Source organism: Chiloscyllium punctatum, chromosome 13 (genome assembly GCF_047496795.1).
Source record: "Chiloscyllium punctatum isolate Juve2018m chromosome 13, sChiPun1.3, whole genome shotgun sequence".
In the NCBI taxonomy this organism is placed as follows: Eukaryota; Metazoa; Chordata; class Chondrichthyes; order Orectolobiformes; family Hemiscylliidae; genus Chiloscyllium; species Chiloscyllium punctatum.
In genome coordinates this window covers 90402674-90416456 of record NC_092751.1, presented here as the reverse complement: position 1 = coordinate 90416456, position 13783 = coordinate 90402674, and the positions used below count along the sequence as shown (strand labels likewise).

Genomic DNA, 13783 nt, shown 5'->3' with positions numbered 1-13783 from the left:
ATATAGTTAGTAAGTTTGCAGCTGACATCAAATTAGAGGTGTAGTGGACAGCGAAGGTTACCTCAGATTACAACGGGATCTTGATCAGATGGGCCAATGGGCTGAGAAGTGGCAGATGGAGTTTAATTCAGGTAAATGTGAGGTGCTGCATTTTGGAAAGCAATTCTTAGCAGCATTTATACACTTAATGGTAAGGTCCTAGGGAGTGTTGCTGAACAAAGAGACCTTGGAGTGCAGGTTCATAGCTCCTTGAAAGTGGAGTCACAGGTAGATAGGACAGTGAAGAAGGCATTTGGTATACTTTTCTTCATTGGTCAGAGTATTGAGTACAGGAGTTGGAAGGTCATGTTGTAGCTGTACAGGACATTGGTTATGCCACCTTTGGAATATTGCATGCTTTTCTGGTCTCCTTCCTTTCCGAAGGATGTTGTGAAACTTGAAAGGGTTCAGAAAAGATTTACAAGGATTGTGCCAGAATTGGAAGAATTATGCTATCGGGAGAGGCTGATTAGGGTAGGGCTGTTTTCCTGGAGCGTCGGAGGCTGAGGGGTGACCGAATAGAGGTTTATAAAGTCATGAGGGGCATGGACGAAGTCTTTTCCCTGGGGCAGGGGAGTCCAGAACTAGCGGGCATAGGTTTAGGGTGAGAGGGGAAAGATATAAAAGAGACCTAAGGGGCAACATTTTCATGCAGAGGGTGGTACCTGTATGGAATGAGCTGTCAGAGGAAGTGGTGGAGGCTAATACAATTGCAACATTTAAAAGGCATCTGGATGGGTAAATGAATAGGAAGGGTTTGGAGGGATATGGGCCAGATGCTGGCAAGTGGGACTAGATTAGGTTGGGATATCTGGTCGGCACGAACAAGTTAGATTGAAGGGTCTGTTTCCATGCTGTACATCACTATGATGCTATGACTCTAATTCTTGAAAGTACTGAAGATGGAATGTGTGCTGTGTGGCATTTTGTTAGCAATCAACCATGCCCTGTTGGCCCAACAGGGACTGTCAAGTACACTAGCAATATTATCATAAGTAACTGATTCCTTTTATTTTGGCTTGTAGCTTGCTCTTGTTTGTTCCCAGCTTTTAGGTTCAACGATACCAGAGCAACATCTCACGCAACAAAAAGTCAATACAGCAAATATTTAACATCTTTGCTCAGTACTTCAAAGACAGAAGTCATCAGGCGCATGGACAAGTTGCCATGCAAGCCATCAACTCATCTGCAAACTGTCCACTGCTGTGTCAAACCAGAGTGACACTCTGTGGAGGGTAAGCTCCCAGGTATGCTGTGGTTATTCTGCCCAGTGAGTCAGACACATGATACACAAACATTACCGTTCTTTTCCGCCGCTCTCCCTCCGTCATTCTTGGTGACTTGCAGTCTTTGAAACTCTGTCTTCCACAGCTGTAAATTGGAAATAATCCAGAATGTTATAAACTTGCTCCTTAAAATTTGCAGCAAAAGCAAACCACCTTGCCTGAGTGGGTCAATAGTTAGCACTGCTGCCTCTCAGCGCCAGGGACCAGGGTCCATTCCACCTACGGGCAACTGTCTGAGTACAGTTTGCATATTCTCCAGTTTCTTTGTGGGTTTCCTCAAGGTCCTCTGGTTTCCTCCCACAGTCCAAAGACATAGGGGTTGGTTGGATTGGCCATGGGAAATGCAAGGTTATTGGGATTGGGTAGGGAATGGGTCGGGGTGGGATGCTCTTCTGCGGGATGGGCTGAATGTCCTGCAGGGATTCTACGAGCTAACCACAAAACCAACTGCATGCAGGTCTGCTGCAATTGCCATAAATAACTCGGCAGCAATTTCTTTATCCAGAATAGCTTACTCAATGGAGGCAAATCACAGATGATGCCTTTACAGAGATAGTACACTCGTATATGAGAGAGAAAGGAATATAAGGATGTGTTGATGGAGTTGGAAAGAAGGAAGATTGGATGGATACTCTCATAGTGCACAAACAGCAGACAGCAGTGAGGCTGATTGAATTTACAGTACTGCAACAGACCAATGTACAAAACTGAAGAACTAATTGGAGGGCCATCAATGAACTAAGACTGAAAGCAATCACAAAGCTCAAAACTATGATTGACATATTATTTGGTCTTAGAAGTCTAAGGATTGCAGAAGAACACAGAAATGTACCAAGGAATTCCAATGGTTTGAGAAGACTCCAAAAAAACTGAGGAGAAGATACTCAAGTGTCATTTGAAGACAGTGAGGATGGAGGGAACAGAAGGAAACATACATTGCATTTCACTCCTTTGACACGCAGGCATGTTGCTGCCAAATTCATCTTGTTCAGTAAGGAATATAACACTGGGGTAAAATACGAGGTGAACACAGTGAGAGAGGAAGGTTCAGAAATGAATCTTTACACAAAGATGCACCAGCTGTCCAAGTCTATTGGTTAATACTTCAATACTTCCTTGTTTTAAATTTGAGTAAGGCAATTTGTACAGGAGTCTAATAAAGCATGTGCTTCGGGTTGTGGTCTGTTCTCTGGGTAAGGCAAAACAATTCCATATATTGTTCATTAAAGGATTATAAGAAACAAAATCAATTATCTATTTGTCCAACACATTAGCAATGGAACAGGTTTCAACTATTGTACTTTGCATTTATCTTCCTCATTTGTAAAAGTTAAATAATATGTGGGAAGACGGCTCTGGGCTGTGTATGGGTCACGCAATATTTCTTCAGTGTAAATTGTCCTTTTTCAGACAAAGAGAATGCATTCTAAATGAGGGTAGAAACTAGAGGGAGGTAACACAGAGAGTCTGCAGGGCAGAGTGTCAAGAGACCTGGTCAATGTTGATCCAGTACAGAATAGAGCAACTATACGGTCTGTCCGAATCTGAGTCCCTCTAAGGGCTGCATGAAGCCAAGATTTATATGATGGGCACAGATTGGCGATTGGACAGTAGAGGTGCCCATACCTGACCCTTAGGCTAGAATGTCACATTTCCCCATTTCTGACTAGTTTCAGGAGCATTTATCGTGAAGTCTTCAAACCCAGGTCTTGGTATTGTGGACAGAGCAATGGTAACTTGCACTGGTAACTCCAAAGGAGAGGGCAGACACAGGGCAGTGGGTTCGAGGGGCATTGGCTTGGTTAGGGGGAAGAAATCCATGAGTCCTCAGTTCCAACTGACACCCAGCACTCCGTCTGACAGCATTAATGCGGACAGCATCATGTGAACAGGTGTAGGCCAATCAGCCCCTCAAATCTGCTACCCCATTCAATAATTTGATGGCTGATCTAATTACTCCACATTCCTCCCTCGTCTGAATTACTTTGCAGCTCCTGGTTTGTCAAGGATCTCAGTATCTCTGCCTTAAACCTATTCAAAGACTTTGCTTCTACTGTCTTTTCAGGAGGAGGGATCGAAAACCACAATCCTTTGTGGAAAAAGATTCCCAACTTCTTAATGGCGGACTTCCTAATTTGTAAACAGCAAGTGATTCCTTCCACATCCACCCTGTCAAGATCGCTCATGCTATTGTGTGTCTTCTTCAAATCTTCCAGACACCAGCAGACACATGCCCAGCACGTCCAACCTTCCCTCAAAAGACAACTCGCCCATTCCAGATATTAGTCACGTAGACCTTCTCTGAAGTGTTTCCAAGGCATTTACATCCTTGGATCATCTATGATGCTTTCCGTAGCTGACCTTCAGCGCTCACACACTGCTACTCTCAGCACACCACCAGTATAGGGCAGTGTATTTCAGGTGGGAGAAGAATGAGAGGTGGGGAAAGCGTGGACAACCCCAGGAGAAAATGACCTGAAAACTCTGGATGCACAAAACTCTGGCTCACTTGACCCTTGACACTAAGTCGTGTGGAGCAAAAAGGCGCCTGTTCTTTACCCGCTGCTGGTGACACTTACCCGCACAATGCCGTTAGCACACCCTGTCACGACAACATTGTGCAAGTCCCATTCGTGGGCCTCAGTGAAGCAGCAGCACAGAATCTCCTCTGTCGGGTCCGAGGCCGTGTTGACACTTACAATCGGCTGCCCATTGATTGTCCACAGGTAGAGGAAGGTCCCTGCACAAGTGGCAATGTCACCCTGAAGTAACAGAATGGAAATCAGTGAGCTGACTGAACACCCACATACATGGTTACATAGGGAGCAGGAACATTCTCAAATTTCACTCCTCCATCCCGAATGTGCGACTCTTGGTACAACGCACCAGCTCAATGGGAATTAGCAGCTCTACCAGATTCTACAAACCAGCAACTATCAGTCCCCAGTTCCCCACAAAGCCTCAGTCAACCTTAAGGATGAAGCCTAACCAGTGAATGCCCAACCATGAGGTATGAACAAAGACTGACCTTATCCCCAAGGTGCACCCACATCCCTGTAAAGACAGAGTTCAGGAGAGCTTGGGTGCAGACTTTGAAAATGATGTGAGGTTTTGGGTGTGTACGTAACAGCGAACTTTGCACACTGTGAGTTCTTGTGATCTGAAATGCACGGCCTGAGAGGGAGGCAGATCCAACAGTAGCTTTTAGGAAGAAATTGGACAAATGCTATAAAAAGAAATACTTACAAGGCTATTGACAAAATATTGTAGACTGTAGAAATAAAACCTCATGAACGACACTAAGGGAGTAAAGTTAAACAAACTTAGTGGGTGGGAAATGCACCAGATCAAGTAGAACATTGATTTTTTTTTACCTGTCTAATATTACGTTTAGATATCAATGGAGACTAAAATTGGGCAGTTGCGTGATGAAAGGTATACAATGAAAGGCGAACAGCTTCTTCCCCGCTCTTATTAGACACCTGAATAGGCCTTTCAAATTTCAAATTTAATATTGAGCTCGCTCTTTGTACCTTCTCTTCAGCTGTAACATTGTATTCCTCGCTCTGTTCCATTACCCTAATGCACTTTGTATGGTATGATTTGCCTGTACTGCACACAAAACAAAACTTTTCACCGTACTTAGGTACATGTGACAATAATAAATCAGAATTTACTTTAAATAGTTTTTAAAAAATCATTTATGGGATGAGGGCTGGCCCAGCATTTATTGCCATTCTCTATTTGCCCAGAGGCCAGTTAAGAGTCAATCACATTGCTGTGGGTCTGGAGTCATATCTAGGTCAGGAGGACAGTTCCTTTCCTTAAAAGGATGAAAGTGAACCAGATGGGTTTTTTTCCAACAATGAATTTGTGGTCATTGTTAGACTCTTTATTCCAGGTTTTAACAGAATTCAAATACCATGACACCATAAGACATAGGAGTGGAAGTAGGCCATTCGGCCCATTGAGTCCACTCCGCCATTCAATCACGGCTGATGGGCATTTCAACTCCACTTACCCGCATTCTCCCCATAGCCCTTAATTCCTCGAGACAACAAGAATCTATCAATCTCTTCCTTGAAGACATATAGCGTCCCGGCCTCCACTGCACTCTGCAGCAATTAATTCCACAGGCCCACCACTCTCTGGCTGAAGAAATGTCTCCGCATTTCTGTTCTGAATTGACCCCCTCTAATTTTAAGGCTGTGTCCATGGGTCCTAGTCTCCTCACCTAACGGAAACAATTTCCTAGTGTCCACCCTTTCCAAGCCATGTATTATCTTGTACGTCTCTATTACGTCTCAAATACCACCATCTTCCATGGCAGGATTCAAACCTGGGTCCACAGAACATTATCTGGGTTGCTGGATTAATAGTCCAGTGATAGTACCACTGGGCCATCACCTCCCTTTGATAGTATCATTTTTGGAATTTGGATTTCAAAATAATTGCGCCTGCTGATGGAGTAACTACTCGTAGCAACTGAAAATTACAATGAGGCAATAATAATGAGAAACTTTTACTGTAAAATGGATCAGTGGTTAGAACTGCTGCCTAACAGCACCAGACACCCGGGTTCGATTCCAGTCTCGAGTGACAGTCTGTGTGGAGTTTGCACATTTTCTGCGTGGGTTTCCATCCACAGTCCAAAGATGTACATGTTAGGTGGATTGGCTATGATAAATTGCCCATAGTGTGCAGGCTAGCTGAACGAGCCATGGTAAGTGCAGGGTTACAGGGATTGGGTGGGTCTAGGTGGGATGCACTTCAGAAGGTTGGAGTGGATTGGATCAGTCAAACGGCCTGTTTCCACACTGTAGAGATTCTATGAGTGCAGACTATTGAAGGATGTGTTTATAGTGACACTGCAAATGTTGGTAATTACCCTTCAAAATTTTATAGAGTCTGGAAAGGTTTTTGCAGATTGGGAAGTAGCAAATGTAACCCTACTATTTAAGATGGGAAGGAGAAAGACAGTGGAGAACTAAAGACCTATTTAGTCTGATGTCACAGAAAATATTGAAACCCATTAAAAAAGATGTGGGAATTAGCACTTAGAAAATAATGGTAAAATTGGAGGAGTTGATATGGATTTATAGAGAGGAAATAATGTTTGAGAGTCTTGGAGGTTTTTTGAAGATGTTAATTTTAATATGGATAAAGGAGAGCCAGTAGGTGTGTTATATTTGGATGCTTAAGGGGCTTTTGATGAGGTTCCAAACAAGAGCCTGGTAAACAAAATTAGAGAAAGCGGAGAGTTAGAAAAATAGATCCTTCTCAGGTTGCTGCAGTCAGGTAACTGAATGGTCAGGATCATGACAGTACCTGTTCACAATCTGTATAAATGATTTGGATGTGGAAACCAATTGTAAGATTTTAAATATTCTGGTGACCAAATGAAGGTTGTGAGGCGGGTGCTGGGAGGCTTCATGGAACCTGGACAGGCGAAGTGAATGGGCAGGAACATGGCAGATAGGACATAATGTAAATCAGTATGAAGTTATCCACTTTGGTAGAAAAACAGAAAGGAAGAATAATTCTTAAATGGTGAGAGGCTGGTAAGCGTTGGTGTTCAAAAGGACTCAAATATCCTTGTTCATGAGACACATGTGGGTGTGACAATCAGTAAGGAAGGCAAATGGTACACTGGCCTTCACTACAAGGGAATGGAAGTACAAGAATAGAGATAAAAATAATTCAAGATTTCCACTATCCATAGTATTCCTCTGTTACAGGTGCGGAGATATCTTGCTTCAACTGCATAAAGCCTTGGTGCGGTTATGCACAGTTTAGGTCTCCTTTTTCCAAAGAAGAATGTACTTGCTATAAAAAGGAATGCAATGGACATTCACCTTGGGATGGTGGGATTGTCTTATGAGGAGAGATTGAGGAAATTGAGCCTGTGTTCTCTCGAATTTTGAAGAATGAGTTGATCTAATTGAAACTTAAAAACTTCTTACAGGGTGTGGGGACAGGTTGAACGTAGATAAGATAATGCAAGGCAATGACAGTCATCAATAAGAGACAATCTAACCTGTGCCTCTATCACATACAATGGTGTTATCATCACTGAATCCAGCAGATAATGTCAATGTTGCCACATTATGTAAAACAGCCAGTTGGAAGTAAACCCATATCAGCTAATAGCCACTTCCTGTGCTGTAAATTTGTCAGATTTCAAAGTACAGGTAGACAACCCTTTATCCGAAATCCCATATTCCGAAAAGCTCAGAAATCTGAAGGTTTTATCATGAAGTTTTTTTTTCATTGACAAGGTTGTTTGGTGTGCAAACAGTTAACCCAACTCCACACCCACTCGATGTGTGTCACTCGGATGTGATGGAGGCGTGGCTCAGCATTGGCAAACTTCAGTTCTGTTTCAGGGCCCGTTTCACTCACGGTGTGTCTGCTATTTGGTAAGATTTTTTTAAATGTCATCCATCAAACTGTCACTTACTCTGAAATTCAAAAAATTCTGAATTCCAAAAATCAGCTGGTCCTGAGCATTTTGGATAAAGGATTGTGCACCTGCAATACTCCCTTGTGGCAGTGCAAGTTAGAGCAATGATAGTGACCCTACCATTTTTCTGGCACATGCGCTCGAGGGAGGAAAAGTCCATCAGAGAGAAATGGAATTTGCTTTCAGGATATGGAACAGTCACAATGATAGATTGTGAAGTTTATTCCTTTTTTCCATTGGTTATTGTAGACTGCAATTTAGATGGATACAATAAAGTGTTTATCCACAATTTTCTGCCCTTTTTTTATTTCTCTTATTGTATTTGAATTGTCCCCTTTTCTCCATTGTTCTCCTGTTTCTTCCTCAATTATTAAATCTAACCGGTTAAAGAAATAGATTGTTGGTCACTTATAAACATGTCAATCCTGGGTGAGTTTCAAATGAAGCAAGATCATCCCGATAATTCTTTAAAAAAACAAAAGACACAGCGAGACCATTTCTATCACTGAAACTACAAACACAGTAATAAACCTGAGCCAGCTCCAAACATTTTAAAATTGCAAAAGATTATACTCACTGCAATATCATACATTTTTATTACAGTATAATTTGGAGTTGAGGAAATTACCCAGCTACAAATGGCACCCGTGGCAATAAAACAATATACAAACTAGACAACCACACTCCTCTCACATCGGAAGAGGGCAAAATAGTTTTATGTTATCAAAAATAGTACTTCCAGCAATATTATACCATGCAATTAGATATATCATGCAAACAGCAAGATCTGCTACTTCTTTGGCTTCAGCTCATTGGATGTTCATATAGTGTGGATCCAGCCCCAAGGGAGCTGCACCTCAATGTCTTCCTCACTATATTCCCAATCAGCCTCTTCTGGATACCGCCTATTGGAGCTCTTATCCCCAGTCTTCTTAAAGAGTTATTCCACTCTTGTTCCAACAAAGTTGATCCTGGCAGTTTCAGGGCAAACAGTAAATTCACTGATTGCAACTCCTCCAGTCGGAAAACCATTTACAAAGGGCCGGTACATCGGAGATAGAATCAGGAGAGGCAATCCTGAAAATGAGCTGAATTTGTTGACAGAAACAGCAGAAATTGTTGCTTCATGACCCAGAAGCTGGCTGCCGTAAGTCAGTGTGTTAAGTTTGGAGATGATGCATTTCCTTTTATGCAATGGACTTACAAATCACACTGAATGTGATTTTAGTGCTCCTCAGATGCTGCCTGAACTGCTGTGCTCTTCCAGCACCGCTAATCCAGAATCTGGTTTCCAGCATCTGCAGTCATTGTTTTTAGCTACTTGATTTCAAACACCATGTGTATATTCACGACCCACAAACAAAGAGCATATTGAAACAGGAGAAATACCAACATTAGAAAGAGCACAGAGTCCACTTTGCGAGACTGGAGGAGAATACTTCTTCTTACTCTTCCAGGAGAATGGAGTTGCGAAGTAGCAGGCCACTTACAAAGTTGAATTCGGCAAATTTATCCAATTCTTTCCAAGTTACAAGAGATTAAAGCAGTCATCAAGCAGACACCAAGATGGAAGCTAGGATCTCCAGAAATCCCAGGCACTGAAATTTAGTTTCAGATTCTCATATCATTCCATTGCGATTCTCAATTGAGAACTGGACACAAACTTGTTTCTTGTTTCATTCAGTGAAAAAGGTGCTTTGATTGTTTGCAAATTAATATTTAAGGCTTAAAATATTACATCCTTACACAAACATTGCTCACACTAATTTAGTTGTTAACGAAGCATCAGATTCTCCCTCATTCTGTGTACTCTCACCTTGTGACCTCTGCTGAGAACTACTTCTAGCAAATTCATCCTTTATGCAAACAAGTAAAATGTATATCTGAAAGTTCACCTTTACATTGGCGAGACAGGACACAAACTGGGTGACTGCTTTGCGGAACACTTCCCCTCGGTCTAGAAGAATGACTCGCATCTTCTAGTTGTTTGCCATTTCAATAAACCATCCTGCTCCCATGCTGACCTTTTCATCCGGCACCGACTACAGTATTCTAATGATGCACAATGCAAACTGAAGGAACAACACCTCATTTTTCACATAGTAACTTTATTGCCTTTAGACTCAGTATTGAATTCCACAACTTCAGAGCATTTTTCTCACCTCCCTCAGCCATATCTTGTTGGCTTTGTTCTCTGCAGAGTGTCTGTGGCTCATTTCCTCTTTTTCACACCTTCATGTGCACTCATTTCAAATCTCCAGCCCTCCTTCACCACCATTACCAATTCCTTGTCTTTTACTCTGTGCATCCTGTTCTATTCAATCCTCTACCTCCTTAGTCAGCAACATGATTTTCCAACCCGCTGTCAGGTCTGAACAAAACTCACAACAGAGTCAAAATGCTAACTCTGTGTCTCTCCAAAACAAAACTCACAACAGAGTCAAAATGCTAACTCTGTGTCTCTCCAACACTCTTGCCAGACTCACTGAGTTTCTTCAGCTCATTCTGTTAATAGAACATAGAACATAGAAAAGGACAGCACGGAACAGGCCATTTGGCCCACAATGTTGTGCTAAGGTTTAATCCTAATGTAAAATATAATAACTTAACCTACGTAACCCTCAGCTCAATGCTATACATGTGCATGTCCAGCAGTCGCTTAAATGTTCTTACATATTTTGAGCAAACAGACAAGAGATGGAAAGATGGAACTTACAGTTAAGTCGTTAATGGAGACAGCAGAAACTGTTGCTTCATGTTGCTGAAGCTGATTGACGTATGTCAGTGTGTTAAAGTCCCAGATGATGCATGTCCTATCACGAGATCCACTCACAATCACATTGTAAGTTAAAGACACCGCAAGACAAGTGACTGCTTCTAGATGTCCGCGAAGTACCTGGGGCAAAAAATAAATAACTATTGAGTGATTTCAATCTTTGATACTTTCCAACAGGGCAGGAAATGAATGCAAGAGTAGGAAACCACACCATGCTGGTGTCAGAAAAGAGAGTATTAGAGAGAGAGAGAGAGAGAGAGAGCATACCAAATTTATAAATATGTTGTGTACAAAAAAAATTCATTTTTAGAAATTTTGAAGGAATTTTGAGAGTTGCTATCACTTGTAAAGGATCATTGGACAATAAATGCAACTCCACTGTGTCCTGGCTACCCTTGATCTGGAAGCAGTACCGACTGGAAGGAAGTTCCTATTCAAAAAGATGGCACGCAAAGAGGAAAGTGAATAGTTGGAAAGATGAAAGGAAAATACTTGAAAGAATTAGCAGTTGGGCAGGTGGGTCAGAGAGCTAGATTCGCAAATGGTCAGGAACAATGCATCAAATTTCTATCACACTTTCTTTCTCTTCCAAAGTAATAGGATGCCCAGGATTGTTATAATCATGCAAAGCCAAGGCATTTCGGCTGGATACATGCTACCATAAGTGGTAAAAGCTGGAAGTCACATGACACCAGGTTATAGTCCAACAGCTTTATTTGAAATCACAAACTTTCAAAGGGCTGCTCCTTCAGCAGGTTCACCTGAGGAAGGAGCAGCGCTCCGAAAAAAAGTCTGATTTCAAATTAAACCTCTTGGATGATAACCTGGTATCATGTGACGTCAAAATTAATCCAGTCCAGACTAACATCAGTATCTCTACATCATGATAAAAGCTGGGAACACCATTGTGTTCAAAATTGGATGGACATAAAGCTGTTTATGCAGACACTGCTGCAGTGAGAAATAGACTCAGTCTTTAAAGATAAGGGACTAGAGTTCTACCCAAGGTCCGTCTGAGCATGGAAAAACTCTCTCTCAAATTGATGCCATACAGAATACTGCCTCAATAATCAGTGAGGTCTATCTTTGTTGTAGCTACTACTCCAATTAAAATGTACACGTACTGACTGAAATTTACCTTTAATTCATGCTTACGTTGGCTCTGATTTGCATGAAAGCAAAAGTTACAAGAAGTGAAATCTTTTTTTAGCGATTCCTTCACTGGGAGCGGGACCAGTCTTTTGGCGTACAGAAAATACTACACTAAGCTAAGCTGACACTTACAGTATTCCAATGTCCTAATTACACTAGTCAACCACATTGCAAACATGTCCATTGTCACCAAAACACATCACTCTTACTAAATGATTTGTTTTGCATTTACTTGTTGCTAACCTAAGTCTAGTTGCATCAAAGAACATTTCTAAATTCAAGCAAATGTTAATCTGGGATTCTGTTGTTTATGCCATTAATACTTAATACACTTCAAGAAGATCTTCTATTATTCATCTTATTCACAATGAAGATTAGTACAAATATAAATCTGCTTAATCCTTCTGTTGCAAATCAATTAAGAACACATCAGAGATTACACAGCTAAACTATACCTACCAAATGAAAGGGACACAGCAATGTTTAACATATGTTTGATTTCAAAAAGAACTGAACTACAACAATTAGTTTTATTAAAAAGTTAATTTCCTGATGTTAGTTTTTTTTCACTTTTCCACTCATTACTGAATTCCTGAAAAAGCCCTACATCTTTCTAATAGGATTATAATTACATTGGCATCAGAAAAAGTGTAAGAGACCCAGGCTTGTGGCTTCCAGAACTTTATTTGTTAATTAAGGATAACTGGGGCTATTTGTGTGGAAAGTAATACAGGAAACCATGGGTTTCAGACAGGAATTACAACTGGACTCAAGGAATACTAGTTGTTGTCTTCATTGATCACAAACCGTAAAGCTGAATGAGTTTTGTGAGATTGCCTCACTGATCGTTTAATTTTCAGTAACAGGTTGAGTACACTTGGTTTATATCACCCATATGATGGGATAGTAAAGCCTACTCAAGTTTGATGTGTGTGGTGCGAGCTAGAGAGAGAGAGAGAGAGAGAGAAATGGAGGGAGCAGGATAGGAAAAAAGACGTAGAGAGAGAAGTGATTTAAACATAAATTAAAGATAAATTTCAGTCAGTATTTTATTTGGAGTAGTAGACCTCATAGCTCTTTCAGACAGTATTCTGCATGGCATCAATTTCAGAGGCACAATTCTCCCAGGCTCAGACTGACCTTGGGCAGAATTCAAGGCCTGTATTTATTGCCCAGCCCTAATTACGCTAGAGGAGGTGTTAGTGACCTGTCTTAAAACTGCTGCGGTCCTTGGGATTCAGGGACATCCACAATCCTGGTTGAAGCAAATTACTGCAGATGCTGGAAGGAATCTGTATTGAAAACAAATAATGCTGGGAATCACAACAGGTCGGGTAGCATCCATGGAGAGAGAGCAAGCTAACATTACGAGTCTGGATGACTCAGCTCCAATGTAGCATTATCTATACTCGAAGTGTTATCTTGCTCTCTCTCTCTCTCCATGGTTGCTGCCTGACCCGCTTTTTTTGTTTTCAGACATCAACAATCCTGTCAGGAAGGGAATTGCAGGGTCTTGATCTATTAATGGTGAAGGAACAGCTTGTGACTTAGAGGGGAATGTGTAAGTGTGGTGATGTGGAGTTTGCACGTTCTCCCTGTGTCTGCGTGGGTTTCCTCCGGGTGCTCCGGTTTCCTCCCACAGTCCAAAGATGTGCAGGTCAGGTGAATTGGCCATGCTAAATTGCCCGTAGTGTTAGGTAAGGGGTAAATGTAGGGGTATGGGTGGGTTGCGCTTCGGCGGGGCGGTATGGACTTGTTGGGTTGAAGGGCCTGTTTCCACACTGTAAGTAATCTAATCTAATCTAATCATATACCCATGTATCTGCTGCCCATGTCCTTTTAGTTTGGAGGTTGCTATCTAAGCAGGCTTGTTGAATCACCGCAGTGTGCTGTGTAAATGGTACACATTGCTCCCACTGTGTGTCAGCAAAGGAACTGGATGTTGAAGATGGTGGACGGTGTCAATCTTTTCAAGGGTTGTCAGGCTGCACCATCTAGACAAGGCCACTGTGTCTTGGAGGTGGCGGAGAAAGCTTTGACAGGGACAGCAGCTGAGTTCTTCACTGC

At 41.8% G+C, this 13783-nt stretch overlaps 1 protein-coding gene across 1 annotated transcript in view; it reads right to left on the bottom strand.

Annotated features, from left to right (window-relative positions):
- wdfy4 (WDFY family member 4) overlaps positions 1 to 13783 on the bottom strand; it is a 312072-nt gene that overhangs the window by 12806 nt on the left and 285483 nt on the right. Inside the window, exons 59-61 of the mRNA XM_072583190.1 lie at positions 10505 to 10684; positions 3905 to 4087; positions 1341 to 1410 (exon numbers count right to left, since the gene is read on the bottom strand). Of these exons, the coding sequence (XP_072439291.1) occupies positions 1341 to 1410; positions 3905 to 4087; positions 10505 to 10684 (433 nt within the window). The remainder of the gene's footprint in view (positions 1 to 1340; positions 1411 to 3904; positions 4088 to 10504; positions 10685 to 13783) is intronic.